The 26,536-nt window shown below is 42.4% G+C and overlaps 1 protein-coding gene across 1 annotated transcript; it reads right to left on the bottom strand.

Annotated features, from left to right (window-relative positions):
- Window positions 1–268: 268 nt before the first annotated feature.
- Window positions 269–26,131, bottom strand: LOC135579336 (ADP-ribosyl cyclase/cyclic ADP-ribose hydrolase 1-like). Its single transcript, XM_065060579.1, has 8 exons — window positions 25,725–26,131; window positions 10,745–10,874; window positions 9,961–10,096; window positions 9,081–9,163; window positions 7,396–7,472; window positions 6,604–6,696; window positions 4,361–4,447; window positions 269–2,430 (listed from the first exon to the last, which is right to left on the bottom strand). The coding sequence occupies exons 1-8, from the start codon at window positions 25,961–25,963 to the stop codon at window positions 2,349–2,351; spliced, it is 927 nt and encodes a 308-aa protein (XP_064916651.1). The 5' UTR covers window positions 25,964–26,131; the 3' UTR covers window positions 269–2,348.
- Window positions 26,132–26,536: the final 405 nt, after the last annotated feature.

Below are 26,536 nucleotides of genomic sequence, written 5' to 3'. Positions count from 1 at the left end.
GCTCCTTAAGGGCAAGCAGCATGGCACAGCAGATGACACCAACCTTTGTGGGCCTGGGGAGCCGCATTGGGGAAAGGGACTGAGGCGTATCCAGAGTGTGTGATAGCCACAGTACCTGACCTGACTCTTCTCCCTTTGCAACAGGTGCTAATGAGGGGAAAAGCAAATGAGCCATTACTATTCTGCACCCTCTTCCCAGTACATCCACCTGCAAATCCACAAAATTTGCAGCCCTTCTTGGCAACCAGTCAGAATGAAACCAGGCAACTGCCATTGTTAATTGTGTTTTATTGCCAAGTTTCCTGTGAAGTTGTGTCATTTTTATATACTTTTAAAAGAAAGACCACCTGTTACAAAGCTGTCATTTACTCCAGCACAGTTGTCTGTATTACTTGTGCATCTCAGCTTTCAAAAACACAGATTTGCCTCTTAACATTTTACTACGTAACCACTGATAAGAACGGTCATCTTTCTTAACTCATATGGCTGAGAACAACATATATATTTGGATGTCTGTGTTGAAAAGGAACAGGATGTTTCACTTCCATCCACCTACAAAGACGACTGCTCTGTACAAGATGGAGAGTGAGGTAGCGAGAGTACAGTTAGAGGAGAACACGCACTGTGACCTTCCTCTGCTTCCTGAGTGGGAATATGTGGACTTCCATATGTTGAATGAATTTCTGAGTTATTTTTAGGAAGTGGCTTATTTTCACATTCAGTTTAAGATTAAGTAGAATGTGAAACTGAATTAATGTTCACCATCAGCAATTTTATTATAGATCTGTTTTGCAGTCAACGTTTTGTATTACAATAAAAGAGGTACAAAAGTGAGCACAAAGAAGAACGCTTGACCGATAGTCAGAAATAATCTTTTTGAAAGTATTGGTATATGTCTGCATTGATGCATCTAGGCAGTTACATAACAGAGTGCAAATAAAAATACATTTCACTTAATGTAAACATTATGGGTGAGGTCATGGGTTTGGTCCAGCTATGCTCAGTGCAGGACTGTGTATTACAAAGCAAAGGTTTATCTAGAGATGCTCAAAATCACAGCAGCTTGCACAGTTCCATAAGGATGCTTCACCTTCTGGGTAGTCACTAAGACATATAGTATTAAAACCTTCTGCCTCTGGGATCATGGAAACCTCAGTCTGCCTAAGGGATTGGCAATTTCTGGTTACAATGACACTGCAACACTTAGGAGTATATCTGTAGTAAAGCCTGTTCTGTTCACTTAGTGCCAATGGCACTGCACAAAGGCACTAGAGCCGAGGCCACAGGCTGGCCTCTAGTCTTTATTTTGTTATAAACACTGCACTTGAATAGGCATGAGAGACTGGCAAAGTGGAAATCAATGAAACCTGCAGTTTCAGTGTGCTACAGCATGTCCATGCCTGTGAATTATACACCACAAGGCATCACCTTTCACCTCAGAAATAGAGGTCAAGAGAGAATCCTCATTGTGGCAACCTTTTGATGTTTGCCTCTATTTCAGTGGGTGCCCAAGCTGTGGCCTCAGGGACCTTTTACGAGAGTTGGAAGGCTTATCCTTACTGCTATATTAAGAATGAAATGTAATCTGAACTGCAGTGGTGTTTCCAGTAGGATTTTATTGGGGTTGCCTGAGTCACTCTTGCTGTTTTTTCTCCCTAGCTACACACTCAACCTGTTCTACAGATGCTGGCAACGCTCTGAGCGGTTTCTGGTCTTTTCTTGGCTCAGCTCAGCCATTTCTCTACCACCCACTTCCACTTACTGTAATGCCCATTAAAAGGTAAGAACCGCTCTGCCTCTTCCCTCACTTGCTTTACCTGCTCAGAGGTGCCACAGTCCCTGGGAAAAACATGGTTTATACCATGTGCCACTGGGCAATGTTCCCCTCTGGGGGATGTTGCATTGGGACGCAGGGACAGTGTGGCATGCTCCAGTCATTTCCCATCCAGACTTCCAGCAGGGAGGAAGCTGAGTGCTGATCCACCAAAGTTCTGCCTCTGCTGGGAAGTCTCTTTCCTCTCTGTGCACACTCCAGGGCCCTGCTCAGCACCTCTGGGCGCCAGGGGAGCGGCACAGGAGGGAGCAAACCAGGGCAAGGCGTCTGCCCTTGGCCACTGAACATGCCCACCACCCCTCTGAAATAGTATGTTTGTTTGTGTGTGTGTACAGTAATCACAGTTAAAGTATCGTCTCCTGCTATTGGGCTGTGTTAGTATCACAGCAAGGATTTCTGGTTGCGGACTCTGTACACACCACGCTACTACTTATCACCCTAAGCTATGTAGCGACATCTTTTCCAGCTTTACACACAAATAATGAGAGTCTTCAGTAGTGCAGAGGACTCTGCTTCATGGGGTTGCCGTGGTGTTGGTGCAAAGTCTGCAGTCTGTGTGGTCAGGGTTATGCACACACTGAAGGAGCTGAACTGGCCTGTGATAAAACACAAAAACAAATATATATTGGGTAACCACTTTGCAAGTACAATAGCATAACTCCACAGTTACTAAATGCAACATGGAAGACAAAGTGCACGTTACATCTCTGCTCATCAAGTGGATGTCTTTTATTAGGATAACATTTCTTAGATCTTGCTGCAGAAAGATAACTTTGGCGTTTATAGGTGCTAAGGACAAGAGCAAGTGAGTATGAAATAAAGTAGGCTGTGAACTCACAGCATGTCAGCTATGCGGAGATAACAAAAAATAATTATGAAAAAGAATTCAGATCTCTTGCACAGACTATGGAGTTACTGCCACGCTGGAAATTCCCCGTCTTGCTTACTCAGTGGTAACCCCTATTGCCACAATGTAAAGCTGTTGCTAACCCTGTCAGATACTAGATTTTTTTACTAGAAGTATATCCAGTGAATCTATTTTTTGAGTTACTTCTGGAATACACTGCTGACATGGACAAAAGCAAGAGAAAATGATCAGCATCAATTGCTATGAGGTATGAAAAGCCAGAAGCTCAGCTGATCTTGAACTTCACAGTTCTGTTTGCAGTGACTTTGGGGGAGTGAAGCTAACTTACATGGCCTATCCTGAAGAGTTGTACTGCACATGTAAATTGCTTATTTTATTATTGCTCTTTATATGAAATAGTAAAACTAATTGTCTGTGTTACTCTACACAGTTTTTTATATGTGTGTTAGTTGAGCTCTGACAAAAAGCCCTACTTGTTATTCTATCTTCAGAAGCGAGTTGTGAGCCATAGCAACAAGTGTGTCCACAACCCTTCCTGATGTGTCAGGGGATTCTCCTTGCGCTGAACCACGAGTGATCTAAGCTACCACATATTTCCCCTTCCTCCCTTGCCCCTTAGCTTATTTCATCATAGCCCAAAATAATCCGTACCTGCCTACAGGTCCTGGGAGTATTGGTTAAAGGCTGCATTTACCCAAAGGGAAAGCGAGTGCACAAGCATCACAATTTGGCAGATTTATGCACCACACCAGTATTATTTTTTTTTCACAATCTACAGAGCACCCATTAATCATGTTCAGCAATACCTAAACAATAATATATTGCTCTGCCTTCAGGATTGAAGTCCTATCAGTAGATAGTGCATTTGTCTCCTTTGCAGACCAACTTTTCCTTATTTAAAACAAATGTCATGAACTCAGTAGTTTGCAGAAATGCTTGTTTACTTAGAAATGTTCTTATCCAAGTACGAGTTCTTCACTCAGAAAAGCTGTTTCTGACAGATAAGATATGGGTAATATTGAACCTTTGCTGCTTTTCTAATGTTACTAAAGGACACTTTTGGTCTGTGTGGTCCCTGAACCCACAAGGGCCTCAGGTTTTTGTATGTCCTCGGCAGGCAGACAGAGACTTCAGGCAAGTCAGAACTTGGGCTGCTGTTTCCCAGACTCCTGTTTTTCTCTCCTGACAATGGTGAATTACAGTAATTAGTAATGCTTGTCACGTCTGGTGCCTCACTCTCTGACAAAGCAGCTGGACAAAAAGTAAACTCAAACTGTAGCGAAGGAAGTAAGGGCTATCCTTGACATAGTGTGTCATCTACATGCAGCAGGGAGGAAAGCTGCCTATTCAGTTCTGATTATTGTAAGTAAAAGTCTGGTCAGATGAAAATCTGTTGAAGGAGGTTGGATTGCTCCTTCCCTGAAGGCAACTGAACATGCTCAAAGGCAAGTGCAGGGCAGAGACCAAGCCCCAGACCCCAACAACATGAGGTCTGCAGTGTGAGTGGAAGCCCCTGAGAAGCACACAGCCACAGCCAAGGGATGTGATGGCAGTAAGAGGGGAGGCTGCTCTAGCTTGCTCTAAACCTACAAGTCTAGAGGGAGATGCAATATTAGTTTTACGTCAGCGAGTTGTCACCAATAAGTGCAGGTAATTACCTGTAATTGTCCACACAGGTGATCTTAAAGTTTCGCTCTTCTAAGATGCTTTTTAACCTCTTTATGGAATGACCTGAGCAGGATTCACTGGAGAGAAAAGTCTTTCGTTACTTGTGTTCCATGTTTGTACAAGAAGCTCAGCTAAATTCCACACTATGTCACTTTGCTTTATTTCACATAAGACTCTTTAAAAGCTAGTTTGCTAATGTTCTGTACCTCTTGCACAAGAACTTTGTGCAGGAAGGTATGTGTGGGAAATAACTTGGTTCCATTGACAGTTCAATGCGCTCTAGAACTGCTCCAGAGATGCTGGTTTTCTCCATCCACAGGAGCATGATATAAGACTCATTCAAATCTGTGGCAGAACAAAGGGATCAAGTCCTCTGTGTGATGAGAAAGGGCCAATCATGAAAACCAGCAGCTAAGTCCCAGGTAGGACATGAGAGTGAAGAAAGAAGATAGAAAACATGGTAGGAAGCAGACTATGAGCTCCTATCTGTTCGATTCAGTCTGTGGCTGCTATTACTCTATTTTGACAAGGGGCTGTTTCAACCACTCTTCTACTGGTACAAGCCCTAACTTGTCTGTTTTGTTTCCATCCAGCTAATGGTTTCACGAAGCATGTAGCAATGTCATACCTTTGAGATCTTTATGCTTAATTTGCTTGAAACAGCCCAAGGAGCCCCAGAGCTGTAGTAAGAGGACTGACAAATGTCACAGATGCAGAGACACTGTAAAAGACTTGTTACCTTGGGGTAAAAATCATCTGCTAGTCCAAGTATAGGACACACATCAGAGCAATAATACAATATTGGGGCAAATCCAGTTCCTAGCATATGGTATTAGCAGAAAGCAGAGCCAGCTCTTCTTTCTTCACTGGACTTGCCAGATTTTATCAGTGATTCAACATGGAATACAAATCAGACGATAAAAGGGATACGTATATTGGAGCTATGCTCCCACTTTCTCCTTGGAAGTAAGTAGAAAATAAAAAGGAAACTGCCGTGAGCTTGGGACCCAATGAGTATGTGTTAAGAAGGCTGGCAGGGCACCAGATTGTTGAACCTGTTGAGGAGGAACATGATGGCTTTTCTGATGTTGGGAGAAAGGATAAAGAGCCATGTTTGGGGGAGCTAAAGTAGGGATTATTCAATGTCTTCCCCTGCAGCAAGCCTCTATGGAATGGCCACAAGACTAGGTCTGGCATGCTGACCACAGGACAGTTGCCTGCATGTGAGCTGTGGTATAGATGCCAGCTTGTGTGACAAAGAGACACTTCTGGGTGTCTGGGCTAAGGGATGGGCTGCAACACCGGAGCTGGTCTGTGTCAGACGGTGGGGCTGTCTGAGCAAGGGGCTCTGCTGGGTCCACACATTCCTGAGCTGCACTGCACCATCACAGCCAGCTGTGATGCATCACAGCTGCTGCTCCTACCACAGGGTTTCTTAGGAACCAGAGAAACCACAGCAGTGCATTAGAACACCAGAACCACAGATAGGGGTCTAAGGCACTGACTGTCATGCTCAGTGCTTGAAATGGGATAGATCTGCAGATGGATCTGATCGGGATGAAAAAAGTCACTCAGGAAGGCTCAGGTGTGATTCGAGGTCACTGTTCTGGTATCAGTAATTCCATGGTAAGCATTTACACTACAGATTTGTTATTAAAAATCACAGAATCATGTAGGTTGGAAGGTACTGCATGAGATCCTCCAACCAATATCAGCTAGAGCAGGTTGCCAAGGACCCAGTTGTGTTTTGGATATGTACACAGATAGAGACTCCACAACCTTTCTGGAAAAGCTGTTCCAGAATTCAAAATGATTTTATCAAAGCTTGTTCTACTCAGCACAACTATATTATTCCTCTTAACAAACATATTTGCCAGCAGTTCACTCTTGCAAACGTGGCAGGCTCTGTGGCTTCAGAGCTGCAGCCACAATAAGGGTCTGTAGAGCTCAGTGGAGTAGGAGGGAATTAAAAGGTCATGGGACCTCTTGAAAGCAAGGAACAAAATCTTTGTCCTAGTTATAACTGTTCAGCAGTACCTACTAAAAATACTAAAGAAAACAACAGTACAAATGTTATTCTTTCCATTAATGTGAGCAGCTAGGAGAGTGAATGTAGAGCAGGTTTTGTGATCAGGTTTAAGACAGTGTCACTCTTAGACAGTCACTCATCAACAATGAGCTGTGCCATCTGCCTTCTACACACTGCTCATTGTTTTGTTCTGGTGTGACTTACCTTTGAGGTCCACCAATGTCATGCATAAGCCAGATGTGCACTTCAGAGACTTTATCTGGATTTAGGTTAAAGATCTCAATACTTCCAAAGATGCTGTAAGAACAGAACACAATAAAGCAAAACATTCCTAGTTATCTGAGAAAGACATGCAGAGTATGTTCCCTAAATATTAGCACTTATTAGTCCTGCTTTTATTTTCAGTGAAAGAAAATTATTTTGCCAATGGATTTTCATAGACTATTTAATTGCCTTATGGTAAAATATTTTCTCCCAATCCTCATTTCACTTTCAGGAGAACTTTTGAAACTGTCTGCAGACTGAAACAAGCTGAAGTTTTTCCATCTTTAGTGCCTGTTCAGTTTATTGGCTGATGATTTCATTTGGTGTGAGGGAAACTAACACAGCTGTTCCCCCAACCAGCATAATCTTCATCTCTCCATATTACTGAAGGCTGCATTTCCAAGCAGGTTACCCAAGGAAGCACAGTCTGGATGGGTAAAATCCAGTCAGCTCCACGCCATTCATGTGTAATGAATAAATAAACTGTAATAATAAAGTTAGTTTGTGCAGTAAGAGCATACTGGATCCTCCACCTTCATACCCTCTGAAGGATTTCAGTTACAGCCATGTACAGAAGGAGTTTAGTGAATCATCAGCTCTATAACAGCCAGTGGTTTAGACCCCTATATAAGGTTTCCAAAATTAATTCTGCACTGGCAGTCACTGGCAAAGACACGTTCACCAGCATGCAGGCCCCACAGAAACATGGATGGTAACATGTTGAGTGAATACCTGCTGCTTCTGAAAGCTCCAGCTTCTACTGACCCATTGAGCATCACTTGAACCACACCACAGGCTGCTTCTGCAAACTGAACAAAACAAATGGACATTATGCTCTGACACTACTTGCAATGCCAGGTCAGACTCGGGGCATGTGGCCATATTTTTGCAGAACATTTCAGTGCAAAAAAACCCAAACCTCTAAAGGCTATGGCAAAACTGTGATAAAACTGCACTAGCTAGCTATGAGTTGGCAGCCTGTGGTTGCTAGGATGGGTATAGCAACTTTGCTATCACTGCTGTTTTCTGTTTTTACAGGACTTTCCAAAGCCTCAGCAGCTACAACTGTCTGATGGGGCTGTATTAACTTGGAATAATCCTCGAACTGCTTTAACTCGGGCGGTGAAGACAAGCCGGAACAGAGATACCACTAGTTTAAGGATACACAAACCATCATGCATTCTTTACCTTGTGACTCATGCTCTGTGTTCTCTTGTGGCTTGGGATTTTCTCCCCAGTGGTTTTAGCAAAACTCATCATTGAGTTTTGTTTGATTTGATTTTTAGATTACTGGATCGCATAATCACTACTCTTATTCTTTAAAACTCATGTCCAAATATTTAAAGACTACAACATGAATTACCCACTCTAGATCTGCAATCCTTTGGTAAGACAAAAAATTTTTGAAAAGCTAACACGGGTGACTGTACTTCTCAAATCTTCCAAGTCCTCTTACATCTAAACAATGTGGCTCAAACTCAGATCTCAAGAGCAGTAAAACTGCAGGGAAGTTTCATTATGTGTAACTTGCTAATGTAATAAGCATGAGTTTTAGTAGATCCTAAATTTATTCAGACTCAAAAGCCTGCAGTCAAGCAAGCCTGACTCTGTATGGTGATTTATCCCCATGGACTCCAGAACTGAGGGGATTAAGGAGACCATAGAAAATGTTTTGAACTCGGAAAATTTAGGTACACTAGTTTAGCCAGAAAATGTTTTTTTTCATGGTGAGTAGACTTTTTCTTACGTACATGGGAAATGAAGCATACAGGAATGCTTGTTTTCCACCTGGGCAGTCATCTACTCACAATCACATCAAGGGTGAAGTCTTGAGAGAGATGTAAAATTAAACTGATTCAGGGGAGCAGTTTTTCTTGTAGTTTTTTTTTCTGTGAAGTGCTGATCCAACAAAGCCAGGGTAGCTGCTTAACTCAGACTAGCAGGGTCTCAGTCATCTGACGGGAGTTGGCACCTGGAGACGGGTGGGTACAGCACAGGAACCCTGCCAGATCCCGTGTGGGAGGACACGTTCTTCAAGTTCATGCCGGGAAGGTAAAAGGGGATTCTCAGCTGCCTGGAAAATTTCTGTGCCAATTTGGGCACTGCTCTCAACGTTAACATGCTAAAGCGAGTTTTATTTTGTCAGTTTCAGCCCTGTGACTTAATTAAGGTGGTGGCACACAGTTTCTGTGCACAAATAAGAATGTCCAAACTACACTGACATTAAATATTGTACAGAAAATATGGGGCCGTGGAAATAAACATTTTCAATGCTATGATTTTTAGCACCTGAAGCTAAAGCTGATATTACTATTCCATGTTTTAAGTCCAATCTGCAAACTCACATTTTTGGCAGTGTCAGGAACTTAGTGCCTTTCAATATTCTTGGATTCAGAGAGATTTATTCTAGATCTTACCAGCTTAGATGCCATTTTCCAAAATACAGAGCTAGGGTTGCTCTCACATTCACTTCGTTTTGGACAAGACTCATAGTTGATTCCTGAGAAAAAAATATGTTTATAGAATAGATAGGGTTAGAATGAATATTGTTGCAATGTTTATATGGCTTTGAGAGCTGATTAATGACTGCAAAAAGATTTCCTCCCACCAAAGCAGGAGGGCTACATGAAGAAAGAGCTCTAAGAGGATTTGTATGTGTTCAAAGTGTTCCTGTTTGCTCATCCACATTTCAGGGATGTAGCTGCAGGCCCTGTATGCAAATCATTTCAGAAAACGGAGAATGGAGAACATGCAGTCCTAAATGTGAGAAACAGGTTGGCTCTTGACAAATACTATCCGATTGCATTGAGAAATTAAACTTTGCCCAAGATTTTCAGTAATTCCAGCCCAGTTTAGAGGTTGCTAGCCTTAAGCACCAAGCCAGGAGCCATGCAGCAGCAATAACCTCAGGATACCTACAGGCTGACCCCGTCACTTTGTCCTATGGCCAAGAGCTATTTGAATGGCATTCTTGTTTTTCAGTTTGTCCCACAGAAATCACAGGAAGAAAGCACATAGTCTAAATAAGGAGGGCTAGATGTGACCATTAGTTCAAGCAACAACTTGGTATTTTAATAACAGTCAAAGTTGTGGTTTTTAAATTAACCTGAGAACTAAGTATTATTTTCAGTCTTCTATAACGTGGGACAGAAATACAGTTATGGTTTTAAACTAAATTACAATAAAATAATATGTGAAAAGGATTGTGTAGTTGTGTTTAGGTCTAGATAAACAAGACAAAAAAATAATCTGGAATTCCAGTGTTCATATTTGTTCTGCAAAAATAGGACTTATTACCTGGGTCAGAGGGGTCTCCACACCATGAAACCCTATCAGCCATATAACCCAACAAGGTGTCCTCCAAGGTAAGGAAATTTTGATTGGATTTTGTATAACGATGAACAAGGTCACTTGTCTTGCTCCAAAGCAGTGACTGTGAAATAAGGTACAATGTCTAATAAGTGATAATTATATTAGAGCTGGTCAGGAAGTATTCCTGGAGAAAAACAAAAGGTTTTCCTGATAATGAAGGAGTTTTAGCTTTTATTGAGGGGCTGCAAATTTACTTTATTGGGTCAGTTCTTATTTCTGCAGCCCACGCTCCCATTTCCAAAATCTTTTGAGGCAGTTATTTTTTCGTGGAAATGGATGTGTTCAGCCTGTAAAGCATTTTGAAAGGTTTTGGCTAGTTCTTGCAGGATATATAGCTAATTTGTTGTGTGCTTTTGAGCTGCACATGGAAGAGCAGCTGTTTGGAAGCAGGTCCCTCTAAAGGCATGACAGCATGCTTGTCACAGAGTGCTGTGTGCTCAGGGAACAGGGGCATCTCCATCACTTCACCAGCACAACCCCGGTACTGAGGTTTGGGGCAAGCCTCACACAGGGACAACTTCCAGCCACAGAGAATGAACAGGGTCACTGGGATCCAAAGGGGACCACACTACTGCAGTAAGCCTGAGAGCAAAATATCATCCTCATCGAACTACAAACACTCACAGTCATTACAGACAAGATCTGCCACCCAGAGCACTGCACAGTCATGTCGCTGCACAACAATCCTCCTTGTGTATTGTATGGTTACCTTGTTACAGGGTATAGGATGAGTTGCCAACTCCATTAAAGGCTCATAATCCTCTGATGTAATATTACAGGGATTCTTGTAAATGAACGCGTGTTTTAATGATTCCCATATTTTTAGGCAATCCTTATCTCTGTTGAAAGATTTAAACATAGTTAATTAGTATTTCTGACTGTGAAAGGATGTCCTTCTGTTGTGGTCAACCACTATGATCAGACGTTAAGAGAGTTCCCACTATGCTCAGACACCAAAATACATTGTCCACTACAAAATGCAGAGAATCTTCAGCAAATTGAATATAAACTGAGGAAAGAGCAGTTCTAATATCACTATTTCTCCTGAATTTTAAATTACTGAAAATTGCAATATCTGAATGCTCTCTGTTTCTGTTCCTTAAAAAGAGCAGCATTGATATAATGTAACAAGAATATCAAATTTCTTGCTTTCTTGATTTCAAATGTCTTGATTCATACCAAGTCATGAGAATAAAATGTGGCAGAACATAGCTTGTACATTTTAAAAATACGGCTGAAGGATACTGCCTCCTCAGGTACAGTGAGCTGAAAATATGCTCCCTGCGGAGCATTCGACTCCACAGAAATAATATCTATAATTTTATCTAAAACAAAAGCAGAGGTCTGGCAGTTTTGGACCTGATATTACTTTAATTTATGCACTAATTTGCAGCTATTGACTTCGCTGGAGCCACAAGTGATTTGCACACGTGTAACTGAGATCCAAATCAGGTGCTTGGTTTTTTCAGTCTCCTGATCCTCCACCACGTTACAGGTGCTGGCCTTCTTGCTCTCACTGGCGTGAGTCAGAGGAACTCCACTAAATTTATGAGGAGAACTGCTTCATGCCATGACATAACCCTATCACCTTGGCCTACACTTGTTTCTTTAGCTGCTACTTTGTCAGCCTAGGAAATAAAGTTCCTCTCTGCTGACAGAAGCAGGGCTCCTTTCTTACTACCAGGAGGAAATGTGTTGCACTGGGCGGGCAAGCAATTGTATCTCCTTGCTGAAGTAGTGCCATGCTCCCTTCCTGAAACTGCAGCCTATAATAAGGTTTGGGATGGCTCAGGACATTTGTTTTCTTGTACTTGAGTTAATGAATGAAAACTTCTCATTAAGATAATTGGTAATTATTGTCTGTCTGGTATCTGTTTTCAGGGCTGTCCCCCCTGGGTGCGCTTCCCTTCTTCCTCATGCTCCCGCAGTTTCAGGCCTATTGGAAAGCTTGCCCCTCTCCTTACAGCTGTGACAGCAATGCAGTGATTTTGCATCCTTCTCTTCCCTATTTCTATGTAAATTTAAAACGCTGTCTGCATTATCCTGCTGTCTGCATGTCTGAATGGAGCTATTGTGACTGTCTTTGACTCACCCATTCTTTCCTCACTGTTTGCAATCACCTCCCAGTGTGTTCCCACTAAAAGCCCTTTGAAGAATGGACTTTGTCTTCTGTGAAGAAGCTAATGCCTCCAGAATACTATAAAAATAGCACTGATCAATTAGTACATGACAGACATACAGCTGCAGGCTTTGTTATCAGCTGGTACTGGTAATGGGTAGGATGTGGAATTTGATTACTCTTAAAAATAGGCCTAAAGAGATTAAGAAAAACAGTAGTAAATAGTTGAAATAATTACCAAGTTAATCTTCCCTACAGTTGTCTGATCTCATTCCTACTACAGAACTTGATCAAGATCTCTACTGAGTGCCCATTTGAGCATCAGAGGGGCAAACTGGGATGCAGAGTTGAGCTGTTTGTTTTACACCGGCCATGTCTAAACTCCTGGATCCAGAACCTGTCAGCTTCTGTCTGTTTCCTCACTGTCTGTAGATAAACTCTCTTCCTTCCCCTCCTAAATTTGATAGAAAATAAACATTACACGATGAGAAGGCCAGACTTTTCTCTATCTGGGTCCAGAAGAAAGCCAGGTCACCTGGAAGCACCATGTACTAGAGGGAAAGCCTCTATCAGACACACTACAGAGTCCCAGCCCAGTACCATACCAGGAAGGACCAGGCAATTCATGGCAAGATGTCCCTGGCTTTCCTTTCTTTCTGTCATTATTTATGCAGTAACAAACCTAACTTAGCAATATATATATTGGTTATTGGGAGGTCAAACTACTAAGGTGGTTACTACAGCAGGTTTCCATGCCCCAGCTTCTTCCAGTCCCCCTCTGTGAAGGGTCTATGGTGGATACATCCTCATCTCTCACTTTTGGGGCAGCCAAGTACATTATGCTGCAGAGCTCTACCTGGGCTGAAAATATCCCACAGCCTGACCTTGCTGATTCAAAACAAGCTTGGGTATTGCCACCGTACAGTGCTGTCTGAAATGAGGATAGGGCTTGGGGACAGGGACAAGGGAGGGTGTCTGGCTGTATGGCCAACCAGGGCAGCTCTGGCCACACAGAATCATAGAATCACTTCAGTTGGAAGAGACCCTCCAGATCATCGAGTACAACCATAACTTATCTCTAGCACTAAACCATGTCCCTAAGAACCTAATCTAAACACCTTTTAAACACCTCCAGGGGTGGTGACACCACCACTTCCCTGGACAGCCTGTTCCAATGCCTGACAACCCTTTCTGTGAAGAATTTTTTCCTAATATCCAATCTAAACCTCCCCTGGTGCAACTTGACACCATTTCCTCTTGTCCTATCACTTGCTACTTGGGAGAAATGACCAACCCCCCACCACGCTACAACCTCCTCTCAGGCAGTTGCAGACAGCGCTAAGGTCTCCCCTCAGCCTCCTTTTCTCCAGGCCAAACAGCCCCAGTTCCCTCAGCCGCTCTTCACCACACTTGTGCTCCAGGCCCCTCACCAGCTTCGTCACCTCCTCTGCACTCTCTCTAGTGCCTCAATGTCTCTCCTATAGTGAGGGGCCCAAAACTTAACACAGTATTGAAGATGTCCAATTTCATTTCTTGCCATGCCAGTCTGTTACAGCGGCGGCCCCAGCTGTGTTAGGGACCACACCTCTTGTTCATAGGAACCAAATTTACCTCCAGGTAAGTAAAGACTAATAACAATGATGATTTTTTACTGGGCTGTTGTCTTTTATGCAGAAGCCTAAAGGCACTTTCAGTTACAGTCACTGTAGAAATAAGACGACAAACTGCAGATGCTCTAGGGAACGCAGTCACAGCTTTGCTGTTGCACTGTCATGTCAGAGAGTATTCACATGTTCTACTTAGCAGAATTTAACTTGGCTGCATTAAATTTTCTGCTGGAGGAGGCTGTCTCTGGCTACAAACTGTGTAAATAACGCAGAGACCATTGTCCCATCTTTGGTACTTTATTAAGGGTTGGGAAGTTGTAAATACCTCTCCCTGCCTCATAGGAATACAACATTACCACACTGAATCAGCTGAAATAGAGAGCTCCTGCTGATTAAGGGGTGACATTACAGAGTAGGCAGCTGTCCCCTTTGCTTTGCACAGTCAACAGTATCACAAAGAGAATTTATAGTTTTATATCTCATAGACATTTATATGGCTTACACTTTCCAATCTGTCAAATGATTTGTCCTTCTGGCAGGACTCTTTTTTTATACACATCTATTTAAGCTACTCCTAAAATCTGTTATATGTAACAGTGTTAACAGCCACAGGTGACAGCTGGTTACGTAGTCATTCATCCTTTCATATTGCAAAATTTTAAAGCTTAGTCTCAGAAGGCAAAATATTTTTCAAGGAATCATTAAAAATATGTGGTTTTTTTTTATTTCCAAAACAGAGCAGTAAGTGACAGACACAGTACAAAGCATTTCTGCTGCTGGACTCAAGTCACGGCCATGAGAAGCACTAACCAACAACCCTCCAGGTGATTCACTATCCTGCCAAGGCAGCTCACTGACTCACAAATTCAAAGCATCAGTTTTCTAGCATTTCAAGACCAAACTCAGCACTTGACAATGTGCATGGATGTCACTCATATCTGAGAGAAGAGTCCTTATCCACTGTCCTGGCAGAGCTGAGCAAGACTGTATGTTTAATGCCATAGAAGTGATAGGGCTTAGTCTTCAAATGGGGGAAGCTCTTCTATAGCTGGTAATCAGTATGATACTTTCAGTTGTACCACACAGAAGAATGATAAGGCATGAAGATGGGCTTTTATAGAAACTCGACGAATTGTAATTTTGGTTGATACAGGAAAAAATAAGCAGTGAGAAGACTTTAGGACTTGCTCATCCCAGCTCCAGAAAGCTATGCTAGTCTTTCCAGCCTTGCTGTTGAGATATACACAACTAATAAAGTTTCACCTGTCCCTTTCTCCAGCATCACAAGAAAATATTTGTCCCGTGTGCCACATTTAACTCACACTGAGCAGAGATAAGGGAAGAGACTTGTTGTAGTCTGCTGTAGTATAAGTTTGCTGGCACTTGGTATGCTAAAAATTCCAGCAAGAACAGTTTCAGGTTGAAACAAGCACATCTGCATTGCCAAAAAAAATGCCTGAGAAACAAACTGTGCTCTTAAAGCGCTCTCAACTTCTCATTTGGAAGTTCTCAGTTGCAGAATGGGCTCATTTCATTTTCTTTCTTGCAAAATAGATCACCAGTCTAGCAGCTAATTAAACTTATCTAATTCAGATACAGGAGACCACAGTGAACATGCTTATGTACCACACTGCTGCAGGGCTCGTGTGCTCTCCTTTTCTGCTTTTTGTTCGTATGTTTTGGGTTGCATAGTAATTCTGCATCTTATCTGCAAATATTGTATCTTTATGCATAATAGATTTCTTCCTTTGAGGCTAACTTTGTTTATGCTGAAATAGATATTTAATCTAAATTCAATTACATGTAAAATAAGTACACTCTAATTTTATGTTTAATTTTTGCAAACTTCTGGTTTTTTAATGAAAAGAGTTTGGGAAGTGCTGGTAAATGTGAAATAATAACTAGCAGGCTTAGAAGGAACACTGTGAAACCTGCTGTAAACTCAAAAACAGAACCTGCAACCCTTTCTCTGGAAAGTGAGGTTGCAGAACTTGCCTTAAGACCTTTTGGAGTCAGAGACTATATCCTGCCCTCAGTAGAGCATTGAATAAGGGCTGGGATACAAATAACCATTAAAACTACATTTCCTTATTAAATCTGAATGTTATATATACTGCAAAGCATATCCTGCATTTGTCCTTACATTTGGGTACAAGTTGCATTTTCCAATGAATTTGAGTATTTCTACCCATTTACTTTTTATATGAATGTCACATTAATCTATCAAACAGAAGCTGGGGCCAAGAATATTTCCATTAGCAGCTATCCTAGCAGCCAAACTTTAATGTGCATATTAGCAAAATGGACAGCATCTGCATCATTATCTCTTGCATATCAGTACACTGGTCTGGCTAACCTTGAAAGAGCATCTTTTCACTTAAAGGAATGGAATGGCATTGAGCTACCTGGAAAATCATTCTTAATACGGATATTTTTTCTTTACTTCATAATTTTTTTGTGTGTGTGTATTTTTTTTTCTTTAAGTAGATAAGATGTAGCAAACTCATCTTCAATTTAAACTGATTTAATTGGTATAATAGCAAGGATAAATTTCATCCTGGCTGATTTCATTTACACCATGAACAATATCTTACTTTTAGTTCAGCACTGTACAGACACTGGATGCTAAAAACATGTTCAGAAGGGTAGTGTTTCCTTGGGCTGTGTTACCTCTAGTTTATTTACTCAGAAATTTGAGAGAGGTGTTTCAAGTATAGGACCCATTTTAAATCTATAAGTGAAAAATTACTTCCAGGCTTTGTCCTGGAGAACTCAGTCTTCTCTGCCCATGTTTTTCAGATCACTCTACCAGGCAGAGACACTCCCTTGGTGAGACGTGGTCTCCCCTGCAGTCAACAGCCGCTTTTCCAGGGTCCCAAGCTTCCTTTCTAAAAACATGACAAGGTCTTCAGGCCACTCTGAGATTTTAATTGTGGCTCTGTGGTGAGGTTCTGATGTTAGAGCTGGAAACTGTCCCCTGAGCCCTTAGTGTAACTGGCCTTTGGAGGGATCAAGCCTCACCAGGAATTGCAATTTGTATAAGAAAATCCTTCTCATTTGCTCATTAGCCAAAACAGTAATGCAGATACGCACCTAAGCACTCAGAAATTTTGCTCTTCAAAAAGTCAGTGAGAAGTCTGTGGTTATAACAAAGCTGCTTAAAGGCATAAGAACAATCCACACTACTTGGAGCATAAGGTATCATCTTCACCTGTCAAAGCTCAGAACTTTCAGAAGGAGAATGCATATCAAAGATCTAAATGGTGTAGCAATATTTTTGTGCCAAACAGACCCATCTTCACCTGTGTGTCAGTTTATCTACCTCTTTTAGGTAAACTGTGATGGCTGTAGGCAGTGGTGCAATTTATACATCCATATTAATTTTTTTTTCATGTGAGTTTATGGGTAGATATGTCTTTAAGTTGTCAAAAATATGCAATGAACATAAATTTATATCTGTGCTGAGAGGAAGCTCCCTGTAACCCAGAATCCTTTTGCTACCTTTTTTACCCTAAAGATTTCTGGTTTTCCTTCTGCTGTTCCCTTCTACCAGCCTTGCCATGTCCCACTGCTGCTGTGGAGCAGCTTTTTTGGATGCGCTGCCAAGCCCAGCTCAGACAGCTGTGGTTGGACTTCTCTGCAGTCCCTTGGAGCAGATAAAGGCAAGGAGAACACTGCCATCATGTGGGAGAGGGACTGCTCAGGAGCAGAGCTGAGGTCCACCCCGAATGTGTGCGGTTCTTCATGCCGGGTGATGGCCCGACCCAGCTCTTGAGCCCTGAGTCAGAAAATGGGTATGTGGATACAACAGATCAGCTTCATTCCTATTCTTCTAGCACCTAAAAATCTCCCATCAGGTATCTTTGTGCAGAAATCAGACAAATGTGAATTAGGAGAGGTCACCCAATACGCTGTCATCGCTGAGGATTTGAGGAGACCACTGCCTGCTGCTTTTAACATGAAGATGATAGAGAGGGAAAATTACCAATGGAAAGGATGAAGGAAAAAAAAATCATGGAAGAACTGTCAGTGTCAATGTCTTCAATGAGCACTAGCCTGTCACTACCCACTTAGTTTAATTATTGCAAAGTATCTGCCACCATTAACATTTATGGTAACTGATTTTTTTCAATATGAGAATGACATACTTGATTTTTTTGGCAGCTTGATTTTGCAAGTATTACTCTCAGTTAATTAAATAGTTCAAAAGCCAGTAAAGATGTGTCAGAGGAACTGACTAGGGATGAAGACAGAAATCCAAAAATCTGCCTCAGAGAAAGATGACTTCTGGAAAGGATGCCTGTAACCAGAGCAACTGAATTCCCCACAGCAGAAATGGGAAGTTTGGATGTCAGGAAAAAGAAGTACAAGGTGAGATTTTTGCTGGGTGTAACTCAGGTCTATATATGTTCCTGCACAAGGACTGACCTGGAACAAATGACAACTCCTCATCACACTGGTGCTTCATCCTTGGCAGGAATGAGAAGGTTTTAAGGGCAGGTGTACTTGTGGCTTTGGTTTATAGCCCCTGGAGGATTTTATGTGAGTTGAGATTCGGTGCTCCAGGACAACACTGAGCCAAGAGGTGGCACCTATAAACCAAACAGGAGTTTATCTACATAAGCACATTTTTTTTTTGCTGGCTGGATTTTGCATCTGCTTAAGCAGCTGGTGTTTTGAGTGATGCAGGGGGATGCAGCCTCTAGAAGGGCAGAAATCTCACCTGGGCTGCATTTTGACAGAAGGTCATAGTTGCTCTACAGTTAAAGCTTCCAAGCAAAGGCCATGTCATCAACAGATACAGAGGGAACAAATTTAAGCTGGCATTCTACCCCTTGATTAGAAGATGTATTTTTAGTATTGTTTTATTTTTAATATTAAACTTGGAAAAACATTTATATTAGCAATGATCTAAACAGAAGTATGCTATACTAGGGACACACTGAATGGCTTGATGCTGCTGTAGATTTTTTTTCCCCATAACATGAATTTGCACTTTGTTGTGTTTTTTTATAGAACTAAAACTGCTGAGATGTGGCATGAATGCAGTAAGTCAGGAGAAGTCCCTGCTTCAAGGGTGGTATGTGTCAGCAAGACAAGGAGAAGGGAACAGATGGGAGATTTACTACGAGTGTGAGTGAGCTCCTTGCTAATAACTTATTTTCGTGTCATCTCCTGGGATGCATGTTTGGTATCTGTTTTTACCCTTGGACACTTGACAGAGATTTTCATTTGACCCCTTGGGCGCAAAGGATCTATTCCTCCTGTCCCTGTGGAAAAGCAAAGCTACATTTCCCCACAGAGCTCTGAGGTGTTACATTTGCAGGGCACTCTCAGATTTCAGGTTTCTGTTGCAAGTGGAGTTACAACCTGGGAGGGTAATTTTTCTCTCCAGAACTGAGGATGAACTTTGGACAGATTTGGATGGCCCTTCACAGTCTAGCATTGATGCTTATACTCCAGAAGAGCAGAAATAAATATATTGGCAAATAATTATCTCAAGAACAAATAAATGACAGCTAGCCACTGCCATATGAACTTGCCTCTTGCTAAAGAGAAAATTAATTATTTCTAATGAACTTCCCCTCGAAAGACGTAACAATAGAACCCTATCTTACAACCCAGAATAGTTATGGAAATTAGCCTCAAAAAGCATGAGGACTCATTTGAAGGATCAACTATAGAACCAGTAGCCCTGCCTCTAAATCCTAAAGTCCTAATAACTGTCAATTTGTGCCTACTAAATATTATATTCCAGTTGCCTGTTAAAGCTCACTACAGCATATTTCAATGGAAGCATTCATTTGAGTAAGACTAAAACAATTGTTAACAGCTAAAATTATTATATATTAGTTACCAAGAAATTGAAAGGTCAAAACCACTCATGTACAAGTTAGCAGAAAACAACATTAAAAGAAAACCTTGTTATAAATATTGAAGGACAGAAGAAATGAAAAACAGAGTTATGCATGTTCCACATTAAAAAAAGCTAACACAGAAAAGGTATGAAGTCAACACATCAGCACATGAAGTAGGGAGGAGAAGCACGTAACAGATGTTCTGACTTGGGCATTTTAATAAACTGTGTTATTATGATGATAAAGTGCCCATCTTAATACTGAGAGACAACTCAAAAGTAGCAACAGATATCAACACTACTGCAACTGCAGATGAGACAAAACATTTCCGCATCACTGTTTGTCCTAGCTAGTTACCCAGTAGACCCCTTTTAAGTCTAAAAGCATTTTCTAAGAAGTAGAAGAACAGGAAGGTACCTCTGGACATCATCTAGTCCAACCCTTGGCTCCAAGAAGGTTGCTCAGGGCCATGTGCAGTCTGGTTTTGAATATCTCCAAGGATGGAACCTCCACAAACTCTCCAGGTATCCTGTTTGACTCTTTGATCAGCTTCATAGTTTTTTGTCTTATGTTTAAATGGAATTCCCTGTATTTTAGTCAGTGCCCATTGCCTCTTGTCCTGCAACTGGTTATCACTGAGAAAAGCCTGTCTCTCTTTCTTCTTTACTCCCCACATCAGGGGAGTATTTATACACACTGACAAGATCCCCCTGAGCTTCTCTTCTCCAGGCTGGACAGTCCTAGCTCTCTCAGCATGTCAATTTATGTCAGACACTTCAGTCATCTTCATGGTCCTTCCCTAGACATGCTGCAAGCAAGTCCCTGACTCCCTTGCGCTGGGGAGCCCAGAACTCAACCTAGCACTCCAGATGTGTCTCACCAGTGCTGAGCAGAGGGGAAGGATCATCTCCCTCCACCTCCTGCCAACAGTCCTCCTCATGCAGCCCAAGACACCATTGGCCTTTGCCACAAGGGCGCATTAGTGGTTCACATTCAGCTTATCCAGCTGGACTCCATGTCTTTTTCCACAGATAGTACAAATAAAGCCATTTATTTCTTCTGGAACCAAAAAAGATGGTGTAACAATTATATATATTTTTTTAGAAAGCATAATTTTTAAAATAAAGAAAAGCTAAATCCTTTGCACTTTGGTGTATATTAAATTGAAACACTTTAGAAGTCTGCAGTGCACTCTAATTGGATGCTAATGCATTGGCATTAGGTAGTAACACCGTACCCTTCAGAAGACAGTGATTCAGTAAAGTTTTCTCTTATGTGAAGCATATTTCCTCAATGAAAACCCAAATCTCGAGTAAGTTTCAATACAATGTCATGGTTATATAAAAACAAACCACAAGATTTTTGTGACACTGAATCAAATAATGGCTGTTGTTTAGTGCTGTGCTTGATATTAATGTGTTAACTATCAGTGAACAGATACAAGGAAATTAAATTAAAAATGGCTAGCAAAGCACAAAGGCAAAACGCAAAAGTAAGCATACAACAAACCCCAGGTTTCTTTCTGGAAGAAATTATGCTGCAAGTGCAATAGTATCTCACACAAAATTATGTTCCATATGGTTTTTTTTGACAAAATTTATCTCCATCTCCACAGGCTGCAAAGGAATGGAAAGGCAAAATACATCATGATCATGCAGTCAGAAGACAAAGCTCTCCTGGCCATGTACCAACTTCTACTAAATTTCATGGAACTATAGACTGTTAAAATTTGTTATAACATGAATTTGATACTAACTATAAAACCAACATCAGTTGACCCAATTGTGTTTAAGGGGGAAATATATCTTGTGTGTCCACACAACACTGCATGAAAAACATATGGAAGTTCTACATCTTGCGTCTTCATCAGTGGGTTTTTGCACTTCTTAGTCAGACACAATGGGATTTCTGGGCCTGGAAAGTCACATACATTACTGAGTTAGCTCCCTGTCTGCATCTTTGATGCTTTCTCACTGGCAGAGATTAGAAAAAAATAAGCTGGTTTGACTTCAGCCACTTCTGAAGGCTTGGCTTAGCTTGGGTGAATCAGAGACTGAGAAGCAACTGCAGATCTGAAGGGAGAGCAGTCATTATTTAGGAATGAAAAATCTCTTGAGCTGCAAATGTAAGATGAGTTTATCTCTAGACTGAAAAAGCAGTATTGTTTGTATTTCGAGGATCAGTGTCTGTGATCTCCTTTCAGATGTCTTCTCGTGTCTCCTTCCCCAGGTAACAAAGTGCCGATCACACCTGACCTCAGCCTGCCAATTCAAATATGGCAAAGAGGAAAACTGAACCAGGTAACTTCATATCAACAGGTTTCATGCTACATCTGTTACCACCTGTTCTCCCCCAGCAGGCATCAAGGTGCAAGACCATCATCACAACACACTCCGAGCGACAGGTAAGTTCTTAGGTCACCACACCGGGTCTTGCCCAGCACTAACCTTCTGAAGGATCTGGCCCAGCACAAGCTGGTGCTGCTGGGTGTGCAGCTCTGTGTACCCCAGCGCGCTTCTCTCCTCCGAGAGGGGAAGGGGATAAACTATTGGAAACGTAAACTTGTGATGCCCGAGAGCTGGAGTATGAGAATCGCGAAGGTATCGTTAGCCACAAGAGGGAGTCCGTGTCACTGGGAAAGAGGAGACGAAGTAATTTGCGGTCAAATCCTTCCTTCAGCCCAAACTGCCTTTGGCCTTTATTCAGGCAAAACTACAATACATACCAGTGGCCACGGTTATGAGCATGGGATTTTTGCAAGACTAGTGCGAGTAGAACTTGCAGCTTTAGTTAATGTTGAGGCAAAAAACCCCAAACAAACACACCACCAACATCAAAAAAACCTACACCAAAACTATTGACAGGTGACAAACTGTTGCTTTGTAATAGCCCTGCCTTCTGGCAGCAGCCAGTATTTTCCTGGGAAGTCAAAAAGAAATACTAATCTTTAATGTGTGTATCTAGATGGGCAACTGTATGTGCAGGGAACGAAACCCCCAAAGCTTGCTGCTCTAGCATCTGCATCTTTTCCTAAAAATGAGGCTAATACCACAAAGGCATTATTTGAAGCATTTGGTATTACTGCTTGTTTCTTCTCAACTTCGGCATGAAGACCGTTCTAGACAGGAAGACTAACAGAGGAAACACATGAAACTGTATAAATGATAAGACCCATCCAGCCAGCAGCAGAAATAAAACCACAGGCTGTATCACACACAGGCAGTTAAACAAATCTATTATCAGTGGGTGCTGAATACAGTACCTGAGAACTGCTCTTTAGCGAGCAAGTTCAATACAGCACCTGAACGTTTTTATGATTTTTGAGAATAAGTGAATCAGCAGGATAAAATCTGATTGTATGAGGTCCTTACAAAACTCAACTGCAGGCAGCACCATCTTTCCAGTGGCCTCACTGGGCTTGTGTTCAGCCCACAGTTCGTATCAGAAAAGATCTGAATGTGACTGGAGCATGCTGACCGTGTCTGGGGCTACAGTGAGATGGGGAAGAGCACAAGGGGGTATCTGCTAGGATTAAAGCAGCCATGATGGTGAATGTGTGTGTTAGCACATCCCTGGCCTTATCACACGATTTAGAGCTTGCAGTTGCAAAAGTAGAGCTAAACGGGAGCTGTAGATTTCTGACCCTTGTTAAATCCATCTCTGATATCTAGAAACACTATAAAGTCCATATTAATGTACCTACAATCCACCTTTTCTCCAACACTAGCCAGCTATTCAAATTTGAAATATGGCACTTCAAAATGTAAAAGTCACACTAACTACTGTGGCAGAACAGATTACTATTTTTTTTAAAAAAAAAAAAGAAAAATATTGTCAAAGATGTTGGCTCTTGGCTCTGATACAAAAAAAAAAAAAAAGGTAAAAACATGAGGAAATTCCCAGGAGTTTACTAAAAGTGGAGCTTTTTAAACAAACGTGCATGTTTGTGTAAGATTAAAAGGGCAAGAAGAGACTATAGACAAATTTATGAGGAAATCAGCAGATATCTAACCACAGCAGTGAGGTTCCTATGGTGGGAGTAGTGACAACAAAAGTCCTGTCTGAGTATAGGACACAGCTTGCTCAGCTCATAAGCCTGCCCGAGTTCCTGCACTTCCCTGTTCCTACTCCTTTTCTTTGATTAAGTGCACCAAAGATCTCACACTATGCAAGATCTAAGGCCCACATTAATGATGAAAGAGTGCAGGATGAAAGATATGGGGCTCTCTGATGTGTCCTAAAGGCACCCACTTCATTATCAGAAAGTGCCGGTGACAGAAGTGGTTGGTTACACGACAAACTGTACCAAGCTCAGCAGGATCAGAAATGAGGCATCTCAGGCTGGATTCCTAGAAAAGCACCTACATGTATTTCTCTGTTCAGGAACTTCCTGAATATTTCAGGTGTATGTAAACAAGTATATTTTTCCTTTTTCAGTGCTCTCTGTCTCAGAAAAAAATGTCTCCGAAATAAAATAAAACAAAAAAGACTCCTACTATACTGAAGTCATTTCGTCTGAAAGTAAGTAAGCACACTGTCATGAAGCTATCCAGCTATACTGCTGGATTAAGAATAGCACAAAATGTTGCGCCTTGTGAAACCAAACACTTTTGAAAACTTATGATCACAGGTTTGTGATTTTTTTTAAAAGTGTCCTTGAAATAATTGCCTAAACAAATTAGTCCCAGTTCAGACTTAGACTGTGTTATGAAATAAACATACGTGACAGTAGCTGGACAAAAGTGGTTTTTACCTCTTCAGCACCACAATTTGAATGAAACAAATGTAAGCAGTAAAGGCTGTTCAAAATACTTAAAGATATAAATATCGAGTGTATACTTTAACAAATTAATGTGTGCTTCTAGAAACATGCACATGACCTTGCAAAAGCTTCAGGAGCTTTTTATTTTTATTTGTAAGAGAAACACCCTTCACTAAACCCATTTAGATGTTTAATGTAAAGCATGTGTTTAAACATCTGCATGCTCAGGACATTATTTTCCATGTGTACATTTCCCTTCAAATGCTGCAAATCAGCTTTTTTGTACAGCACCAGACATCCGAGGCCAAGAGTAGTCCAAATGGAAGAAACTATACACGGCTTTGTCCCCATCAGCAAAATGCTGTGAAAACAAGAGGTGGCAATTGGCTTTTTGAAGACAAGGATGGTTCTGTCACCTGGCCGAGGTGTGGGGCAGCCCCATGGCACTCAGCCCAGGATGGTGGAAAAGTCTGCCAGAGGCTTAGTGAGGACACAAAATAGGGTGGCTGGTACCACAGAAGTGATGGCTGGGTCCCTGCTGAGAGACCCTGGCTGCTCTGGGTCCTGTCCAGAGGGGCTGGGCGTCCCCAGTACCTGCAGGGACTCTGTGGCAAAGGGATCAGAAAATCAGTTCTCAGCCCTAATACTATATTGCTGACCTGGGCCCAGGGAGTCCTCTTCTGCAAGGGCGGAGTGGTGGGCTGCTCGGGGTCCTGCTGCCCTTCCTGCTGCCATGGGCTGAGCAGGGACCACCACCAGCTGAAGGTTTTGCCCAGGACAGCTGTGCTGGTCATGAGAACCATCTGTACCCGTCCGTGCCAGCTGTCTGTGCTCATCGCAAACTCTTTCCCACATGCTAAAAACATCCCGTTTGGATAATCCTAAGATATTTCTCAATGCTTTCCTAATAACTTTGTCTGTCCTATAAATCTATGTTGAACCCCCTCCTTTTCCTCTCTCCTGTGTAATTTTGGTTACATGAATGCAGCATCGCATGTTACAAGATTCTTAGCAGATCGGCTTTACAGAGACTTGCTTTCAAGCCTACGTTCTAAAACCTGTTAGTTTTTATTTTAGCTGGCTTTAAGAAAGTTGCAAAATGTATTTATGACTGAGTTTTGACCTAGGACTAGGATTAAGATTATTTACACTTGAAAAAAAAAAAACACCAGTTGGACACCAGCAGTTGCAGTCTAAGTTCGTACATTTTGCTCCAGAACAGGGGTCTTACTCCCCTGATTTCACTCTGCCACAGACTCAGTGGATGCAGCTGTGGGGGGGCGAGATCCAACTCTCTGCTGTTCACTCTATACACCTGATGCACGACCAGGACCGCTACTCACCCCAGCTCAGGGTACCGCGCCATCACGTAGCTGTAGCATCTTCCCAGGATAACCTCTTGCAGGTTCTTAGTGGTCCCTCTGTCCTTCCACTTCATCATTTTGGGACCCAACTCTTGCTTCTCGTGCGTCAGGAGGGAGGCCAGCACGACGGCCAGGACGAGGGCAGCCAGCAGCACGGCGCTCCCCACCAGCAGGACGCTGCGCTGCCGCGCCCGGGCAGAGCCCGATCGGAACGGCATCCCGGGGCCGCCGAGGAGCAGCGGCAGCTGCGCTCCCGCCGCCAGGGAAAACAGCTCTGCAGCCTGGCCCCCTGCGCCTCCCCGCCCCCGGCACAGCCCCGCCGGCCGCCCGGGAGGGAGGGAGAGAGGCTGGGCTGAGCCCCCGCCCGCCCCGGGTCACCGGGAGAGCCGCTCGGGGGACAGCAGTGCGGCTGGTGGAGGGACAGCTGGTCCGAAGCAGAGCGGGTGGAGGAGCAGCTGGTGCGGGGCAGGAAACCACTTCCCACCACCCCCGGCCAATTCAGTCGTCTTTAAAGCCAAACAATGGCGCTTCGGGGCTTGACCCGGGAAGATGAGAGCCTGGCTATTGCTTGCCTACTGTTTCTCGCTTTGCCATGACCTCCCCGAGTTAAACTTTGCAAAGTTATCTGCATTAACTCACAAATGTGAATCTGGGGGAAAGTACTCATAAAGCGTTTGATAAAAACCAGATCCCATTTCAGCAACGTGCTCCAGGTAACGTATGAACAAAAGCTGAACTCGAATTGCCAAAGTCTGTTTTCTTTAAATGATTTTTTTTTTAAGGGTAGGTGT

The sequence above is a fragment of the Columba livia genome, chromosome 4 (assembly GCF_036013475.1).
Source record: "Columba livia isolate bColLiv1 breed racing homer chromosome 4, bColLiv1.pat.W.v2, whole genome shotgun sequence".
NCBI lineage: Eukaryota > Metazoa > Chordata > Aves > Columbiformes > Columbidae > Columba > Columba livia.
This window is presented reverse-complemented; position numbering and strand designations above follow the sequence as displayed.

Coding starts and splice junctions, on each gene's coding strand:
- LOC135579336 (XM_065060579.1), bottom strand. CDS start 25,963: ATGCCGTTCCGATCGGGCTCTGCCCGGGCGCGGCAGCGCAGCGTCCTG. Junction 10,875..25,724: donor GCGCGGTACCCTGAGCTGGG/GTGAGTAGCGGT, acceptor ATCTTTCAACAG/AGATAAGGATTGCCTAAAAA. Junction 9,164..9,960: donor TGGAGACCCCTCTGACCCAG/GTAATAAGTCCT, acceptor TTTTTTTCTCAG/GAATCAACTATGAGTCTTGT.